General features: G+C 35.1%; 2 protein-coding genes across 5 annotated transcripts; both read right to left on the minus strand.

Annotated features, from left to right (window-relative positions):
* Positions 1 to 365: 365 nt before the first annotated feature.
* LOC133305627 (uncharacterized) lies at positions 366 to 881 on the minus strand. Its single transcript, XM_061505886.1, has one exon. The coding sequence runs from the start codon at positions 879 to 881 to the stop codon at positions 366 to 368; it is 516 nt and encodes a 171-aa protein (XP_061361870.1).
* A 3,745-nt stretch (positions 882 to 4,626) lies between these two features.
* Positions 4,627 to 9,349, minus strand: LOC133305633 (replication factor C subunit 2). 4 transcript variants are annotated; one of them, XM_061505893.1, is made up of 12 exons: positions 9,226 to 9,349; positions 9,047 to 9,125; positions 8,885 to 8,964; positions 8,671 to 8,793; positions 8,485 to 8,554; positions 8,313 to 8,386; positions 7,723 to 7,843; positions 7,544 to 7,606; positions 6,511 to 6,570; positions 5,259 to 5,384; positions 5,082 to 5,162; positions 4,627 to 4,886 (listed from the first exon to the last, which is right to left on the minus strand). In XM_061505893.1, the coding sequence occupies exons 1-12, from the start codon at positions 9,267 to 9,269 to the stop codon at positions 4,680 to 4,682; spliced, it is 1,128 nt and encodes a 375-aa protein (XP_061361877.1). In that variant the 5' UTR covers positions 9,270 to 9,349; the 3' UTR covers positions 4,627 to 4,679. The 4 variants fall into 4 exon arrangements, with proteins under 4 accessions (XP_061361877.1, XP_061361879.1, XP_061361878.1 ...); XM_061505895.1 differs by having other exon boundaries at positions 4,644 to 4,893; positions 8,671 to 8,772; XM_061505894.1 differs by having other exon boundaries at positions 4,644 to 4,893.
* Between the last annotated feature and the right edge of the window lie 11,376 nt (positions 9,350 to 20,725).

Consider the following 20,725-nt stretch of genomic DNA (forward strand, 5'->3'; position numbering starts at 1 on the left):
AATATTATAATGTGTGTCCTGTAATGTCCCGGTTTAACATAAAGTACAACTCAATTCAAAAGTTGAAACTGAGAAGAAATTACTAGAAAACAGAGAGCACAGAGATCCAAAGAGACGCGAAACCATAAGAATTAATACAGGTTAAAGACACTTTTTTTCACTAAAAAGCCAATGATCATTCCAATATTCGCAAATGATATATATTTACACCAACAAGCATAAGCATGACCCTTTTCCATTAAGAAGAAAAGAAAATTATGTGCGATTCCAATTACACACACGTTTTACAAAAAAAAAAAAAAAAAAGTTACACACACGTAAACCCCAAAAGATAAAAACCGAAAATGACTAAACACATTAGCTTTTCAAAAAAGACCGAACCCGGCCCATTCAGCATCGCTCACGGGTCGGGGCGACGACGCCACAGAAGACGACGACGTTGAGATCCGGAACGGCGAGAAAGACTTCCTCGACGACAAGGACCACCGAGGAAGCGTTTCTAGCTCCGATGTATAATCGGGTTCAACCACTTGCTTCGGAACCTTCTTCTTCCTCCTAAGTAGTCGCTTAAGAAAAGGCGACAAGAAACAACTCGTAGTAGAAGACACGCTCTCGGTTCGAAGAAGAATGGACCGGTCGAACCGCAATCGCTCAGACCGGATCCTTGGAGTAGACCGGAAGGACTGGCTCCGGGTCTCCATCGAATAAAATGGGTACTGCCCTACCGGCGGCGGCCTCAGCTTCAATGACGGCGATTCCGGTGACAGAAAACGCGGCTTCTGGTGGTTGAATTGTAGTTGGGCTTTGGGGAGCCCAGGTTTTATCTCCCATTTGAATGGAACTGCTCCTGCCTTCTTGAATGAATCATCATTCTCACTCATTGTTTTCAATTTTAGTATCCTAAACCTATTTTTTAAACAAAAAACATAAAACTAAAGCATTTAGTTTGTGTGTGGCATGTTGTTGTGAGCACTAAGGTGCATTTATATGCTGAATAGCGAAATTAAAGGGATGGATTAGTGGGGACTCTTGAATCTTGATTGACCCACACTTGTTGTTACGGGTCCATTTTGATATGAGTAGCTGTTGACTTTGTTCCCGTTATTAGAAAACCAAAGTACATGCCATGTGACTAAGCTTTGTGTTTTGGACTTTTTTATATCAAATTTAAGATTGAATCGTCTTTTGAGAAATGAGATTTTGGACCTATATACTCTTTGTGTTATTTTTTCTTGTGAGGATTTGAAATGAAAAGAATGATCGCTCCGATTTCAGCGGACGTGAATTTCTCTAATTTTTAGTTACTTTTTGTCTCTTATAAGCCAAAGAGTCCCCAATCAATGCATCAATTGAATGTTCGAGGTTATGATTTTTATTATAGCAGCCTCAAAGGATGATAGTCAATTGATAATATTCACGAAAAAAAAAATTGTTTAAAATCGGGTTTTTTTGTCGAAGTTTTTAAGTTTATACCTTTTATAGTTGTTGTGTCTAACTTAGTTTCTGTTCTAGTATAATAAAAATACGTTAACCCTTAGAGGATCTCTGCCCTTATGTGGCAGCATATGTTTCCTTCACATATTATTAGAATTAGATTTGGCTTATTATTATTAATTCACTCTATGTAATTAATTCACTAATTATACAAATTAAATTTTAAGTGTAGCACATAAAATAAAATCATGTTAAATTAGAAGATCCATAATTAATGTGTCTCTTCATCAATCATACAAACAGACCTCTTTGTTTTACAAATAATTTTACAGGTAAGACATAAAATGAAAAATCATCAAAAATGAGATTCTAAAATTTTAGGTGCATTGAAATTACTTATAAAATAAGATGCGCGTTTGTGTGCATTATTTCCGGAAATGAATTTTTATGGTATGTCTTACAACTAAAATTAACTAATAGCTTATCATATTTGAGTAAAGTAAAACCTCATATGAAATATTGATTCATTAATTATGAATTGGTGAGTGCAACAATTTTAAAAATCAATAGTAAATATTATTTACTATTATTTACCATGCTCTGATTCTAGACTTTTTTTTTTTAGTTAGGCTCTACATCATATCCGCAAGTTTATGTTACTGTTCACTTATCCTAACTACATGGACCTAATCATTATCTTAATCCATTATGCAGGTCACTTATTGGCTCCGCTAGGGTGGTGAATAGTTAAACATACTAGACGGGGCAAGACTACCTAACCCATTTTATATTATGAGAAAATATGATATATACATAAGAGAAACTAACAAGGAGAAGAATATACAAAGGCTTAAAATAAAAAGTTTTAAGAAGACATGATAGTACCTTAGGAAAGGAGAAGGATTTCCCTTTCGAAAATCCCCGAAAGACTTCTAAAAGAACTGAGAAATGAAGAGCAGAATTATTTTTTCAGAAATGAAAACACTTTTATTTCAAATGAAGATGGATTACAGACACATTGTGAACTTTCAACACAGAACACTTGCACACACTTCACTCGATATATTTTACAACTGAATACTACATCTATTTATAGACCGGACTTGAAACACGAAATTAAAATACAATGGAGAATCTCTTCTTTTCTGAGTCGGGTGCTCATTGGGCCCCATCGATACTTCAGGTTGAAAAGAAGGAATCTTTGACAAACCTAATTTTTTTCTTAAAAAGAAAAACTCAATATTTCATAACCCTGCCGACACTAATAATTACAAAATAGCCTGCCGACATTCACTATTTAGGATTCTCTTGATACTTTCTGTGGTTATAATTTCTGCCAACACTTGCTTTTCTTCTGACAAAATTCCCATAGGGTCTAATGCTAGGCTCTGTCCTCTACGTTCTGTCTTCCAATTGTCTCTATGGAGTCTCCAGAAATTGGTGAAGATATGTCTTCTTCTCCTTTATCTTTTTCAGATTCTACTAGCTGTCTGATCTTTTTTTGTGCGTTCAATATCTCTTCTATTTTTTTTAATATTTCTAAAGTATTCTCTTCTTGGCTTTTTGGCTAAGCCACAGCCTTCAACGGATTTGCTTTTTCATCACAAGCACCGTTTGAGCTTGTGAAGACATAGAACTTGCTTCTATGCTAGCTTCTTGATTGCTCAGAAGGGAGCAATTACCTATCTCCTACATACATGTATTATTACAAGCACGAAAATTGATAGAATAACAATAAATTACTTATACTTTTATTCCAATTTGCATTAATGACAAACCAATTTCACAGATTTCTAATTAGGTGAATTAATTTATTAAAATGAATTAATGATAAATAAAACTAATTTTAATAAAATGGAAAGAGATAGTCAACGTGTTTCAAATAACCAAGGACAAATAAGTTAACAACATTCGCATAATGAATATAAATTAAAATTTTTTACCGTAAAGGTAAACAAATCCAGAAAATAAGATTCTACATGGTTCGCAAGAATAGACATTTAACGGTTCATTTTCAAAGGGACAAGTTGAAGTGCTGAACCACGTGTAATCATTTTCATAGGGACAAATTTAAGCGCTTCTCGTACTTGAAAGGGAAAAGGAAGTTCTATTTGGCACCACTAGACTCTTGAGTAAGACGATGCCAGGCAGGCCGAACAATGACATTAGTTGTAGGTTATGAATACTAGAACAGTCTCAATGCCTCATAATAATATTGTCATGCAAGACCAGAATTAATGAATAATGTTAATGTTCTTGAACATTATCATGAGGCAAAAGAATACTTATGGATCTCATTTTCAGCAATTACTGCTTCCTGAGGGAAATAATCTTCGGCATGCTTATTATTTCCTCGTTCTGACCGTTCAATTAATTAAAAGCTTCATAAAATCATACAGTTACGAAATAATTTTCCTGAGTAACAAACAGGCCACATGCATGTTATATCCATCTGTATGAGAGAAAAAACGACAGTAACAGTATTCGAAAAAAAAAAAAAAGACAGTAACAAGATAAATACACAGACTTGTATTATCTAAATGGAACAATATTTTCATGAATTATTCATGGGCATGTGAACATTAGAAATACAAAACTGGAAATACAAGATAAATACCTTGGCTCAATGCTATTGTGATTATTAACTGTAGAGTTTAAGATGATTCTAGATAGTAATTTTATTTTCACCAAATTCTGTTCTGATAAAATTATTAAATCAACAAGACGCAAACGAAATAAATTGCAGCTGAACTAAAAAATTCAAAATTTGAATTGAATTCGTTCTGAGATAACACTTTTAGAAGTAAGGACTTGAAAGGAAAGGGCAGTGCATAATAACTGTTTTAAATATGGATTCGCCTTTTCTAATTACTGCATATAAGTTATATGCAGTAAGTCCAATATGACATCGTTTTAGAACAGAAATCATAATGTTTTTGTATTTTTAATTTATCTCAAGGTTATAATAGTATTTATATTCATAATTTTTTAAGATTTTAATATCATGTCTTTTTGAAAATAAATGCAGATAACTTATATGCAGTAAGTGCTGAAATATTTTTTCTTTTAAATATTTTAGTGCAGAAACAGCAAAATTCTCCCGTTATATATTGATTTTCCCAGCTGCAGCCTTAAGTTTGTAGTTAAGAATGTCCTATGTTAGAAGACTTGCTTTTAATGGACCTGTTACTTGAGTGCAATTACCGAGGATTAATTTTTCAAAATTCAATTCTACACAAAGCAAGTTAACAACGGAGCCCAAGTCCGATTTCATTATACAGAATTTCATGAGTTTCTTTTTCTTTGCAGCAGAATAATTGACCCTCCGGATTTAACATGCCGACTATATAATATTTAACCTTCGTATGCAAATCCTTCTGGCATGTTACAAAAAGCTTGCATGGTATTGCTGACCACATCAAGAAGCTGCAAGTATTCATCAGCACCATCAACTAGGCACTGCAATTCCACAAGCAATAACTAAGAATTGTACCCAACATAGGCATATGCATTTAAGCAAACTCATGAAGCTATTAAAAAAGCCAACAGAAAAAAGAATTGTGCGTTAAAATCATATCCAGGAGCAGGAAAAGGAAAAGGTATGGAGGATTATTGTGTATATTAATTACTAAAGCGTCATATGTAACCTTATCTGCTTCACCCAGCTTCTTGAATATTCTTGCCTTCTGTTCATCTGATATGTCGTCTTCAATAATGGCCTCAAATAACTGGAAAAAAAATTAAATCAGTTCCGCAGTAAAAGGCTTAACTTGGCAAGCACGGTTATTGACAAGAATTCCAGGATGAAACTGGCAAAAAAAGACCTGAGTTAGCATCTGAGAGGCTGGATATCCCTCTGCGATGAAATTATTGACTTCCTTGTTGGCTAAATCAAAATTACCACTTTTGCATGATTTAAGAAGTGCCTCCACAACCTCTGCTGGAACAACCTGATATATTGATATTTTAGAAAGTCAAGACAAGCAGGAAGGGAGAGAAAAAAAGTGGTCCATTGTCATAAAAATAACCATAAATTATGTCGCAAAAAACACAACCAATTTAAATTGAAAATCAGTTAATCATGCAAAAAGGTGGTACACAGCAAAATAGAAGATACCACCACATAGGAAGCCACTTCAAGCAATATCAGTCGACATTCAATATTTCACAAAATGGCATAGACTGTGAACCGTTAGTGAGGCAAGAGAGCCACGTATGTAACCGCGAAGGGTGTAATGATCGCTATAGAGGTGCCCTTAACAGCAATGGTATAGACCAAGACTATATTAAGAAGTCCCAGGTGCAGTTGCAGTGTGTATCCATGAGGGTGGTGTTTGAATGGCTACAATAGCTCTCCAAGTTGATAGAGTAACGGCTAATAAAACAGTGGTATTGTGTGTGTTCATGGTGGAAAATGGACGCCGGGGGTGTGGGGGGGGGGGGGGGTGGTATTTATAGGTTCCAATCAAATGGGTGAGTGAGCCAAATCAACCACATTATAGGTAATAGCCAACGTAGCCTGGCCTTGCAGAGGCAAGGCACTTTGCAACTGCTGACAACAGCTGCTAGGAAGGGCAGGATGAGAGGGGAGAGTTTATTTTGGTGCCCGAGGAGGCAAGAGGGGAGGAGAGAGTGCCCCAACGCAAGACAATTTGGTGTCTTACGTTGGGATGTCTGATAGCAGTGCAATGGGTGGCAGCGCTGGCACAACAGAGTTGGTTATGGTTGAGGTGATCTGGACCCTTGATATTGGGTCTATCTTATTGGGCTAACCAATTGAGCCGACCAGAAAAGACTGCAATGATGTGAACTTATATATATCATGGCACAACACTATTAGAACCGGTGAAAAAACTTTTTATCCATATAATTTACAAAGCCAGAAAGGAAATTTTTTATAATAAGAATAAAGTCAAACTGCAACTCAAATCCCTTGCCCTTTAGCTAATAATTATGTCAATCATTAAGTCTTAGAATGTGCATTATCAGACATGCAAACAACTTTAAAATGTATATTTTAGCTCCCTTTGAAAATAGAAACAGAACATGCCACCGGAAATTAGTGCCACAACCTACCCCAGACACAGAAATCAGATCCTTTGAAGAAATGGAAGATCCAAATAAGCGAGCAGCTGACTGCAACATTAATACTGTGTTAGTTCAAATAATAACTAGGATATACATAGATGCCATATACTAAAGCTTGGACAACATTGTTGTTGAAGAAGAAATTAACACAAATGCAGAAATAGAAAGTAAAATCATAAAGCATAAAGTCCCTTTTACTTTAAGATTGCCTTGATTTAACAAAAAAAATAACATTATTTGGAGATAGCAACATTTGTATCCAACTATAGTGCATAAAAGAATTCCATTTTATTCTAATAAATTAGTTATGCATGAAAGGTTAAAGCAAAATCTACATGGAACTAATTGAACGCTCATTTGAAAATATTTCCTAAAGGATGGAGCAGGACGCAAATAAGTGGCCGTAACACCTTTCTTCTACCAAGTTTTATCAGAAAACATGATTCTTAAGTTAACAGCATGAGTCACTATCGGCTGGTGTGACACAGCTCCCATTTCAAGTAGAAGCTCTCCCATCCTATCAGCCTGGCATGGGTAGACTCTCCACTACATCATCTTCCCATTGAATTTATTCCCGAGTCAGCATTAGAAAAGAATAAAGATGAAAGCATACATTCCTACAATCAAATAACTCCCATTAATCGTAGAGGCTCTCCCCTCCTATCAGCCTGGTAATATGGACTCTCCGCGTATCATCTTTCATTGAATTTTATCATTGAGCCAGCATTAGAAAAGCATAAAAAGTGAAAGCATAGATTCCTACAATCAAACAACTGCCAACACCAGAACAATCTATCTTAGGATCATTACCAAAAATAACAGTTTTATATACATTACTTATTTCCTAAAAAACAGCATTATTAACACAGATAACTTGGTTACTAGTTTGGTGGAGTCAATCAGAATAAGTTCGAATCATAGGCATCAAAGATATATACACACAGATTATTCAAAGGAAACTGGCTCAGTTAAACAAATTACCCACGAAGACCTACTATGTTAATCAGGAAACATCTCTCACCTGCAAGTATGTGATAGCCCGACGAAGATCTCCTTGAGAAATAGAACTCAGGGTTGAAAGAGCCTATGGAAGCAAAGGCATTTAAAATAATTTGTTATGATGTCAACAAAAACTCTATAGACAAAGGGTTGAAACCATTAAGAATAACACTACCACTATATAAGCTCTAAGGCTCCCACCTCAGCATCAAGATAGAGTCCTTCTTCTTTACAGATGTATAATATTCGGCTGCTCATAATTTCTTCTGACAGCGGTTTGAACCTGAATTTTGCACACCTTGAAGCAAGTGGTTCTATAATCCTACAAAAAATGACAACCTTGTCACGTATAAAATCAATGTACCATCAATCCTTGATAAAGCATTGACATGGACAAAGGACAAAAAGACTATATCAAAAATTATTTTAGCATTATTATTTATTAACAGGCTTGACATGAAACTTACAAAGAGGGAAATCCTCACTGTTTGAGGATGATATTAGTGTGGTAATTACCCAAAAAACAAATAAAGATATCCTAGTAATTTTCTTGCAGGTTGGAAAAAAAATGATGTAACAATCAAAACAGTAAAAATATTTAGTTAAGTTCAACACAAAGAAAGATATCCATCAGAATCGGACCTTATACCTATGAAAACATTGGACATGTACCCAATTGATCAAAATCATGCTTATCATGGCCACTCTAATTCTCATTGACTCCTTAAAGACGTGAGATTAAAAATACCAAAGAAAGTAATCAGTAAATAGTATCATGGAAGACAAGGTACCTGCTAATGTAGTTGCATATAAAAAAGAACCTCGTAACTTTAGAGTAAGTTTCCATCGTACGCCTCAAAGCATTCTGCACACCAAATTGCAGGTGGTGTGAAACCATAGCACTTTATGAAGAAAAAAAAAAAAAACAAGCAAAGTTAGGGATGAAAAACACAGAAAACATGCCTGAGCATCTTCAGTCATTGAATCTGCCTCATCTAGAACAATAATCTTATATGGCGGGCAAGGATAACCACTGAAATATCAGAACACGAAAACAGAGAGTAAGTTAAACAAATCTAATAGACATAGAAGGGAGAAAGAAAGAACAACAGCCTCAAAAGAGGATTCGATTATTTATTTTTTGCATACTTCTTACGCTGATGAGTGCCAACAGCCACAGCAGCAAAATCTTTAATCTTAGTCCGAACAACATTAATCCCACGGTCATCACTTGCATTAAGCTCCAGCACCCTAGACTTGTAGAGTTCAGGCCTGTAATTTATATTAGGAAATGAATTAAAGGTACTTGAAGACACTTAAGAGGTCTATTTGCACAACATTAAACAAGGTTAGGTTACGTTACCCGAAAAGTTGATGCGCGATTGCAAGTGCGGTAGTGGTTTTTCCGGTGCCGGGAGGACCATAGAAGAGCATGTGAGGGCACTATAACACAAGATCGAAGCGATTGAATTAGATATCTTGAGAAGTATAAGAAGAAGAAGAGGGATTTAGAAATTGTGATTACGCTTCCGGTTTCGAGGGTGTTTGTGAGTACTCGAACAACTTCGTCTTGGTGAGCAACGTCTTTCACTTGCTTTGGCCGGCTGAGACATACGATTGTGATTGAAAATTAGAATTGCGAAAATAAGAGATAGAGGAAATAGAGAAGTAATAAATTAAAATTGAGAAAGAAAAAGTTGTTACTATTTCTCAACCCATGGCTGAGAGCTTTGAAGGATTGGCGCCATCTCTTGTAGACTCACTCCTACTTCCTCTATTGTATGGTATATGTATATATGGCTTCTTCATTTTTCCCGCTCTGGTTGCCCTAACACGCAGCGTTTACCCAAATGTAATTCGCGTTTTTAATGGGCCTGTACAATCTCTACTCGGGTTCCGCACTTGCTAGCCCGCGGGTAAACATCACAATGCAAATATGAGAAAACAAGAATTCTTTGTAATTTGAAAATTGGATTTTTAAAATTGAGATTAAGTTCAAAAGTCTGATAATGCATAGGAAATTCTGAAAATTCAATAACATTGTATACCTTGATAAATCTATTATTAAATGATTAAGTTACTTGTAAAAATTAATAAATTTTAAAATATTTCTTTATTGCAAAAAAAAAATGAAATAAAAAGACTAAAGTCATCAATTATAAATTAAAAATTAAATTGTGAAAATTTTAATTTTGCTTTACCAATTACAAAATAACTCGAACTCTGATGTAACTATATATGTGAATCGATCTTTTAACATCTGTGTCAAGTTAAAAAGCTTGATATAAAATTTTAATCTTTGATTTTCCTCAATCTAACAATTATAATTTATTGAGAATTGATAATTAATTAATAAGTGTGACCCAATAAATTATAATCGTTTGATTTACAAAATAAACAATTAAAATTTGATGTTTAACATTTTAATTTCACATCGACACCGATATAATATATATCTATATATATATACGGGGAAAATATTTCTCAAGCAGCTTAAGATAAGTTCATCTCCGGCTACCCCAAAACTACGTCATTATATTTATGTATTTTCTTATATCAATTGATTCACCTTTGAATAGTTATGATTCCCTTTTTCTCTCTCTTCCTTTATCACCATTGATCCATCTTTGTACGGTTATGATTTAGTAGCCGGAGATAAGATTATCTCAAGCAGCTTGAGAAACGATAAGCCATATATATATATATATATATATATATATATATATATATATATATGAAGAAGGTTCTTTTGACTCCGTCTTACTCCCCATCTCAGTCGTTGATGGACGAAAATCAACGGTTGTCATTTATAGTGTAATTAACAATTAATTAATATAACTTCCTAAACTATAATCGTTGGCTATGTAGCACCGATACCGACACGTGGCACGACACGATACGACACTCCGATACGTTAATTCTAAAAAATGTTAGATTTCGACACGTTAGGACACATTTTGATATTAAATAACATTTTTAATTTATGTAGTGTATATTATATTTAATATTCAATAATTTAACAAAAAATGAAACTAAACTTATAATATTCATCAATTTTGCAAAGAAACATAAGATATCCCAAATATTTATATTAAACTCGATAAAATAATAATCGTAATCCAACGAATCTAATAGTTGAAACTAAAAACTAAACACAACGCAACCTTTGAACTTTTATAACGCGTGTTGGAGTGTCAGAGTGTCGAAAAGTGTCAGACATGACACGTTAGGGTTTTTGAAGTGTCAGTGCTTCATAGACCGTTGGATGGACATAAATCAGCATTTAAGTTGGAAAGAAAGTCAAATGATCTCTTATATATATATATATATGATAGGATTCGTTTACAAACTTTTTTGCAAATTACACTAAGTACGACCGGTCGTACACTGCATGATTAAAGTATGACCAGTCATACTTAGTATAGTTTGTAAACAAATATATATATATATATATATATATATGTATATATCAATTTAACATTCAAGTTGTGACAGCTTAGTTGATTTTAAGTTTACATGATTACAAAAAAAAAAAAAGGGGTTGCTGTGTTAGGGTTTGTTGTGCCGTCGAATGTCGTTGCCGGAAAAGGGAGTGCCATCGGTGGAAGAAGTGGATAATCTCCACAGATCTAATCGCAAGAAAAAGAGGGGTGAAGGCTCCTTTAGCAATGATCAGATTTTGAAACCACGGGAGGAGGGGAGAAAGTCCCTCAAAGAAATGGTCTTGCGGCATAATGGGGAATGGCCAATGGAGGACGCAATCCAGGATGAGGAATAGGGTAATCAAGAAGAAATGGAAACTGAAGCGGGTAAGGGCTTACCGGAGGTCACTTGCGAAGTGGATAAAGATGGGCGGACCAATTTCCTACTGTCAAAGGAATTTAAGAAGCGAACGTGACGTCTATGGCATCAATCGGTTTATGTCAAACTTCTGGGTAAGAGGTTGTCCCTTACTTTTATGAAAAAGAGATCAGAAAGCATGTGGGCAAGAGTAGGGAAATTATTGGTGACTGATGTTGAAAATGGATTCTTTCTTGTGCGTTTTTCTGAGAAGAAGGATATGGATTTTGCACTAACAGCTGGGCCATGGGTTATTATGGATCATTACTTAGCAATCCGATCATGGGAACCAGATTTTGAGCCTAATCAAGCAGCTATGAATAGGATTATGGCTTGGGTTCGGCTACCGCAGTTCCCAATTGAGTATGTAAATACTGATCTTGTAAAAAGTATTGGAAACTGGATTGAGAAATTCATTAGGCTTGATGCTGCAACTACATCTCTGGCAAGGGGGAGATTTGCTAGGGTTTGTGTGGAGTTCAGAATATAAAGTAGAAGGCAAGCTGAAACGCATTGAGTATGAGGACTTACATATTGTTTGTTATTCTTGTGGACAATATGGCCATAGAGCTGACAATTGTCCAAAGAAAAGCAAAGCTCCAGCAAAGGAAGGGACTAATGAGACTTGTGATGTCGAGGGACCAAGCTCAGATCAGAGGGAAGAAGGGACTCATACTGTAAAGGAGGATGTAAGATATGGACCTTGGATGCTTGCCAATAAATATAGGGGTTCTAAGCGGATGGGTCTAATAAGGCAGGGGATACCAAAGGCAAGGAGGTGTTGAAGCAAAAGGAACCTATTGCTAAGAATTCTCAATTTGGTGTTTTAAGGAACTTGGAAACTGAGGCAGGGGATATGGCAAACATTGAGGTGGTGGCTGAAACCCAAATGCACCAGGAGAAGAATCAGGATGTGAATTGTCATTTAAAGGAAAAGCGAAATCAGAAGAGTAATTCTAAATTGGTGGAGACATCTCATGCCTACAAGGTAGTTTGGGACACCATAAAGGAAACAGATGCTTATAACAAGGTGGAAATTGTGGACAATGTGGCTATCCTGGATGCCAAAGTTAAATCAAAAGAAGTTAAGCAAGGTCGTGCTAGGGGTGATCCGACAGAAAAGATGGTGATAGATATTGGTGACATTATAGAAGAGCAGCCTTCAATCCAAAGCAAGGGTCCAAAGGAAGCAGTGATACTGCTTCCCTTTAATGATCATCAAATGGCGGATGTGGAAGTCTCTTTGGAACCCAAACCGCCAGACCAAGGAGGGATAGCACGAGATACTAGTGGTTTACAACTCGGTGTTCAGGATTATGATAATAGGACTTTGTCTGGTGAGAGGAACATTCTAGAGAAGCAGGTACTCCTAAACCCTGCTAATTCAAATGTTGGTTTTTAATGACTGTTCTATTTTGGAACTGTAGAGGGGCTGCCAAAAGAGATATGGGTCGTACCCTTAAATCTTTAGTTAATAAGCATAGATTGAAATTTGTTGTCTTGCTTGAACCAAGAACGGACAGTAGTACATGTGTTGCTCTGATGAAAAAGCTTAAATTTGATAAATATTGGGTCGAAGAAGCTAATGGTTTTTCAGGAGGAATTTGGTTGGTTTGGTCTTCTACTTGGGGTCATGTGGAGATCAAAGATCAAAATAGTCAGATGATTCATTTGAATATCACTATGAAATGTAATAGATCTTTCCTGTGTGCAGCTGTGTATGCAAGTCCAAGGGAATCAGAAATAAGTCATTTGTGGGATAGTTTACTAAATATTAGCAGAACTATCAATGAACCTTGGTTAGTGGGGGGTGATTTCAATGAAATTGCTAGCATAGTGGAGAAATCTGGAGGCTCTCCCCCTACCCCTTCGAAATGTGAATTTTTTGCTGCTATTTTGGATGATTGCAACCTTTGTAGTCTGGAGTTCACTGGATCTCCCTTCACATGGCAGGGGCCAAAATGGATCAACCATCGTAGGGTTTATAAAAGGCTTGATAGAGTGGTTGCGAATTCTCAGTGGAGGATTATGTTTGATAATGCTCAGGTTTGTCATCTTCCTAGAGTTCTGTCGGATCATAATCCATTATGGGTCAACTTGGAAACTAGTGTCTCTCTGGGGGGTAAGAAGCCATTTAGGTTTCTGGCAGCTTGGTAGGATCATACTAATTTCCCAAATCTATTGCAGGCTCATTGGGATACCAGCTTTGATATGCCTTACATGCTTCAAAGGTTTATTCCCAGTATTAGAAGATGGAATAGAAAGGTCTTTGGTGACATCAACTTGAAAAAAGAAAAGATCTTGAGGAAGATTTCTCATATCCAGAATCAATTGGTTAATAGGGATTCTAGTCATCTGAAAAGAATTGAAGCTGAATTACAGCGGCAGTTGCAAGGAGTGTTAGCGGATGAGGAGCTCTTGTGGTTTCAGAAATCAAGACAAAAGTGGTTAGAGGATGGTGATCGTAATACCCAATTTTATCATCTTAATACTGTGATTAGAAGAAACTGCAACAGGATAACCAGGCTTAAGAATGATGCTAATGTCTGGATATCTGATGTGAAGGTCCTTAAGAGAATGATTCTTGCCTTTTATGTCACCCTGTTTACTGAAGATGTGGTTAATAGGAGGTGGTTGGAATCTTCAAATATGTGGCCTGCTCTGCCGGTTAATGATATATCTGATATGGCTAGAATGCCAAGTGGTGAGGACATCAGAATGTGTATTTTTGACATGCAACCCCTTAAGGCACCAGGGGTGGATGGATTCCCTGCTTTATTTTTCCAACGTAATTGGGATACTTTGAAGAATCAGGTGGTTAGTTTTGTGCATGAGGTGTGGAGGAATCCTGATTTGATCAAAACGATAAACTCTAGTTTGCTTGTACTTATTCCAAAAGTTCAAAGCCCTTCCCATATCAAGGAGTTTAGACCCATCTCTCTTTGCCCGGTCTTGTACAAATTGGTGTCTAAGTTAGTGGTTCAGAGGCTAAAGCCTAGTTTGGAAAAGCTAATTTCTCCCAACCAGGTTAGTTTTGTTCCTGGCAGGCAAATTCAGGATAATATTGTGATAGTTCAAGAGCTTATTCATAGCATGCACAGAATGAGAAGCAGGAAGGCTTTTATGGCCATTAAAATAGATCTTGAAAAAGCCTATGACAGAATGAACTGGGGCTTCATTCAAAAGACACTGGAGGAGGTGAAGATCCCAACCAATCTGCTAGATATTATTATGGCATCTATTCAGTCTCCTTCTATTAATATTTTGTGGAATGGTGGCATGACTCAGGAATTCCAGCCATCTAGGGGAATCCGTCAAGGTGATCCTATGTCTCCATATTTATTTGTATTGGGAATGGAAAAATTATCCCATATTATTGAGACTGCTGTTAGTGGGCACCTTTGGAAGCCAATGAGAATTGGAAAGGGGGGTCCTCCGATATCCCATCTGATGTTTGCTGATGATTTGATGTTGTTTGCTGAAGCTAGTGATGACCAAATTCAAATTATGATGAAATGTTTGAATCTGATTGAGGAGGCTTTTGGGCAAAAAATTAGTGTGCAGAAAAGCTGTATTTATTTCTCTAAAAATACGGACGAAGGGCTGGCCTCTAGAATTGCTGAGACTAGTGGGTTTAGAAGAGTCACCAATATGGGGAGATATCTTGGAGCTTGGATGAAGCATGGGAGGGTTTCAAAGAAACACTATGAAGAAATTATTGTTAGAGTGAATAATAGACTGTCTGGGTGGAAAGCTCATTGTTTGTCCCAAGATGGTCAGATAACTTTGACAAAATCTGTTTTGGCTTCTATTCCATCTTTTCAAATGTAGTGTGGTAGATTGCCTAATGGTATTTGTGCTGAGTTGGAAAAAAATCCAAAGGAAATTTATTTGGGGAGATAAGGATGGGCAAAGGAAGATGCATCTGATTAGCTGGGATACTCTAACTAAATCGAAGGCTGAAGGGGGTTCAGGGCTAAGGAAGATGGCTATTGTCAATGATGCTTTTATGGCCAAAATTGCTTGGAGTATTTTTTCAAATCCTCATGCTCTATGGGTAAAAGTCTTGTTAGCAAAATACTCTCCTAACAAATCAGGTATGGAAATTTTTTCTTGCAGGACTGGTGATTCAGCTTTTTGGAAACACATCTGTCATATTTGGAGGAAGATGGATGCCCACTCGAGTTGGGAAATTGCTGATGGGTCTACGGTTCAGTTCTGGAAGGATAGGTGGGTTGGGGGATCCGTAAGGCTTATGGATGTATCCTTAGCTCCAATTCCTTGAGAGGAGGCATCCAAATCAGTAGCTGACTAAGTGGATTCCTCGGGAAACTGGAATATTCAGGTACTTTCTAATTGGCTTGCTGCGGAACATATGCTAGTTATTCGCAGTATACTTCCACCTCATTCTCTAGATGGGTGTGATCAATTTAAATGGAACATGGCTGGGAATGGGAATGTTTCGGTCAAGGAGATTTATAAACTGCTAGCTGGGTATAAGAGTGGGATGTCGATTAATTCTAATATCTGGAAGTTTATTTGGGATTGGAAGGGCCCTCATAAAATTCAAGTCTTCATATGGAAGGTTGCTCATGGTCGGTTACTAACAAATTTGCGCCTAAACCACATGAATATGGGGGATCCTCTTTGCTGTGTTTGTCAAGTGGAGGATGAGTCAATCATTCATGTTTTACGTGACTGTTTTTGTATTCGTAATTATTGGTTAAGATGGGAGCTCAACGCTACTGCCAGTCTTTCTTTCTATTGGATTTAGATGGCTGGTTGCTTTCAAATCTTCAAGTGCACAAGTCGATGATAGGGGTGTCCCTTGGTGTATCCATTTTGCAGTAATTCTTTGGCTTGCTTGGCGGTGGAGAAATGATAAACTTCATGGAAATCATGGTTTGTATAATGCTTATAGTTTGCAGGCAGTTGTTACCCATTCGAAGGAAATTTGGGATGTTTTTAGTATGAAGGATTCTATTATATCTAGGCCTAGTAGGGTAGAGGTCCCCATTGTTTGGAAATTTCCAGAAGATGGTTGGGTGAAATTAAATTCTGATGGTGCTGCGAAAGGGAACCCGGGTCTGGCTGCCTGTGGGGGGCGTGTTTCGTAATAGTTCTGGTCAATGGCTTTCTGGTTTCTCCTACAGAATTGGTCATTGTAATGCTATTATGGCAGAATTATGGGGTATCTTGAAAGGTATTCAAATGACTTGGGACAATGGCTGGAGGAAGTTAGTTATTGAAAGTGACTCTGCAACAGCGGTCACGTGGATTACTGCAAGTAGTAAGCCAGCCTGTGAGTATCATATTATTACTCGTATACGAGCTTGGATGAATAAAGAGTGGTATGTTGTTATTAAATACTCGTACAGAGAAGGAAATTGATGTGCGAATTGGTTGGCTAACTTCCTTTTGTTGAATCCGGAGATGGAGGATTGTTGTATTTTCCCTTCCCCTCCTGCGGGGATTTATTTCTTGTATTTAGCTGATTTGGGTGGGTTTGGTCGATCTCATTGTATTGAGCCTAGTTAGGCTTTTCTTGTGGGGGTTTTCTACCCCTTTAGGGTACCAAAAAAAAAAAAAAAGTTTACATGATTGCTAAGTTGTTATAACTCATAAGTACTTATCCCTTCGATTAAAGCAAATTAAGTGTTTGTGATTTTAAAAATTTATAAAAAAATAAAAAAAATCAGGAAAAAAGAATAAAATAGAAAAATTATAAAAAGATTCTTTCATGTATCATTTAATAATTCATACATGAGAAGATCCACTTTTTTTTGGATAGCCTATTCTCATAATCAAAATGGCCTAAATTAAAGTCAAAAGATTTAATAGTTGTCGTAACTTAATTAATTCTTTTTAATTAATTTTTAATATTTTTATTTTACAAATTAATTAGTCCAAAAATAATATTAAAAGAATGATCCATTTGAATAGGTATGATAAGTAAGTTGTTATAGCTAAAATGTCTTTAAATAAAAACCATTAAATTAATAAACTTAAAAACCATGAAATTAATAAACTATGACTACTTAAATAACCATTTTTAATTAAAATAAATTAACTTTTGATATTTTTATTTTCAAATTAATATAAAATTTAGATTAAAAAATTGCCGACTTTCTTTAAAAAAGTTTGGATCACCTTTTTTTTATAGCTAAAATAGCCCTAATATTTTTTTTAGAATTAATAAGCACTACCAGAAAATTCAGAATCTCCGAGGGAAAATATCCCTCGCAAAATTCCCTTGCAAAAACAGTCTGCGACGAAATTTGTGAGGGTAAAAGGTTCCTCGGTAAAAGCCTCCTCGCAAAGATATTTGCAAGATAAATTTGTGGAAACAAAAATCCCTCGCAAACTGCTAGGAAAATTTTTCCATGCAAAAAACTACATTTTCGTCGCGAACAGCAGACCCCACTACAACATTATTATTCCGTCGCAGGTTGCGATGAAATTTGCGGGGGAAATTTCCATCGCAAATTTGCAAGGGAATGATTTAAATTTCCCTCGCAATATGCTACTGAAACTGCAACGAAAATATACTAAATCCCACGAAATTTGCAAGGGAATTTATAAAAATTCACTAGCAAAAGACTGCGAACTTTGCAACGAAAATATTAAAATTTCCCTTGCAAATTTAGGAATTAAAAAAAATAAAAAAAATTAAATAATGTACTAATTTTTTTTAATTTTCCTATAAACAGCAAGGGTTTCAAATGAACATAAATACATCACTGAGCAATAGTAATCCTAAAAAATACTGGATAAATAATCAAATTAAAATCAAAAGGTGTATCAACAAAAGTGAGCAACAACAATCCTAAAAAATAAATAAAATAAATAAACATAACTTAAATGTCTCTAAAGTCCTAAATAGAATAAAACATACAAAAAATAACTAGTATGCCTCTAAAGTCCTAGCAAAGTCATCATGGTCATTATCCGACGCTGGTCCCTTCATCTTCTTGCAGTTGTCTTCCTTCTCCTGCATTAAAAGTCGGAGTTGTTCCTGCATTTGTTTCATGATGTATGCTTGCTGAGTCAGTTGCTCTGTCGCAGCATGCAGTTGCTCCTCAAGCTGGGACATCTTCTGTTGATTCTCTAGCTGGGATCCCCTCATCCTTTTAAGCTCATATGAGAATACATTATTATAAAACAATAAGTTAAATTTTTTGCTTAATATAAATATAATAGATATTGAAAACATGAAAGAATTAACTATGATTTGAGTTTACCTGCAGAAACACTTTCAGCCTGGGAAGAAGGTCGCTTACTAGGCTTCAGCCGGCTCGCATATCCTCACAGCCCTACCACCCTTTCTTTCTTGTTGAATCCACATGCAGTAGTAATGAACATGCTCCCATTGTCGGAATAGGAGGAGCTGGACTGACCGTCTGTCGGCGCCTGAGTGGACCTCTCATCATCAAGCTTTTGATAGTTTTCCTACAAGTTAAGAAAAACCAGCACACATGTGGATATGTAAAACATGACATAAACCCTCGTAGGGAAAATAAACGTCAAATAGTAACATGTTTACTTTGGTATGCATAATAACGCAAACACACAATTATATATGCTTTGTAGATTGTTACCTCAATATACAAAAAACGACTGTTGAAAACAAATGGCACGTGCTAAGGATGCAGAAGAGAATATCCCAGACAAGATCCAACTGCGCCAAATTCACAAATCATTAGTATTCCAACAAACCATTGCAAATCAAGTTTTCAGCAATATATTATAGTAATTATAATAGTCCAATCAATTTTTAATACACCATTTAATATTTAGTCCCTCAAGTATTAATATATTAATAAATATAAATTATGAAAAAAATAATTTTACACATAAATAAAATTTAATGCGTTAATGAATAATTTATAAAGACAAACTCAAATCAACGTAAAATATAGAGATAAATACCTAAATAGTAAGAATAATAATAATATAGGTATTTGAATATTATAAAATAAAAAATACATTTTAAAATCAAAAAAGGTTAAAAATGTAAAAATAAGAATCATATTTAAAACATGTGTTCCTATTATACAAAACTTAGCCTTTGTTTCTATTATACAAAACGTTTGTAATTCTATAAGTTGTAAAAAGGGAAAGCTTTCGAATTCAGATTTTTTATTTATTTATTTTACCAGATTTGGCAATGAAGTTGAATATTTAAAGAAAGAAAAAAATAAAATAAAAGTAAGAAGGAGGGAACTGGGGAGTACATTATATATAATAATAATAATTATTATTATTATAGTTAATAACATGTATGAATTTATAATATAAACAACATACCATAATTGAGGACCTTCAATTGATACACCAATTTTATAAAGGGAACAGAGATACAAAAGATTAAATTTAAAACAATACAAGAGACACGATAATCAAATCATCACCATCAGCGAAAAGAGAATTTGATTAATGCATGCTCATAATCTTTTATTAGTAAGTTATTTTCTTTTTTATATGTATACAAGTTATTTTTAAATATGAGTATAAGCTCATGTTAAAACTTATGTCATGTTTCAAACGTAAAATAATCTTTATTTTTTCTAAAGTTTTTTCTATTAAATCAATTAAAGGTATAAAACATATCTTCTTACGAGCACAGAATCTAATATATACAAACTTTTGTTTCATACCTTCCAAATAATTATGATAAGATATATAAGATTCACATTGCTACCAAGTAGTATCCAAAAAGATTGATGAATTAATACATTAATGGAATGCACGTAATAAATTTTCAAAAAAAAAAAAATAAGTGAATCATGAAGCCATCTCATGGATAATTTTTTGAACAAAAATTTGTAAATGGTACCGGTCATTATACAAAAATTGAAGCACCGCTCTATTATTTTAGAGAAAAATAAAAGGCCAATCATAATGAAAATTATAATTTGGTTTATATCAATCAAAAAGTCATAAAGTATGCAATGGATCAAAGCATATTTCAGAATGTCATAACAAATAATTCCAACAAATAAAATAAAAGTAATTTCACAAGGATGGGCAAGGAAACGTTGGCTTCTATTTTACCAAAGTAGATGAAATTGGCTTCATAATCTATATTCTGAATTCACAAGGTAATTGTGAGGAGAGATGGTGGAATGAAGAGAAGAAAGACTGGCAAGTAACATGGAATAGTCATCAATTGAAGCAAATAAGTTGGTGGTAACAATGGCAACATATTCAACATTGAAGCAAATAAGCAATTGAAAATGAAGCAACACTCCAATGTTATATAGTGATATATGACTCTGAATTAATATCTTGTGTCTTTAGTGTCAAAAGAGACGAAGCCCAATATTTTCTGGAGTCAATTAATAATGGAGAAGCATATTTGGTG

Source organism: Gastrolobium bilobum, unplaced genomic scaffold (genome assembly GCF_033153095.1).
Source record: "Gastrolobium bilobum isolate Gb01-03AN ecotype WA unplaced genomic scaffold, APGP_CSIRO_Gbil_v1 utg16477, whole genome shotgun sequence".
NCBI lineage: Eukaryota > Viridiplantae > Streptophyta > Magnoliopsida > Fabales > Fabaceae > Gastrolobium > Gastrolobium bilobum.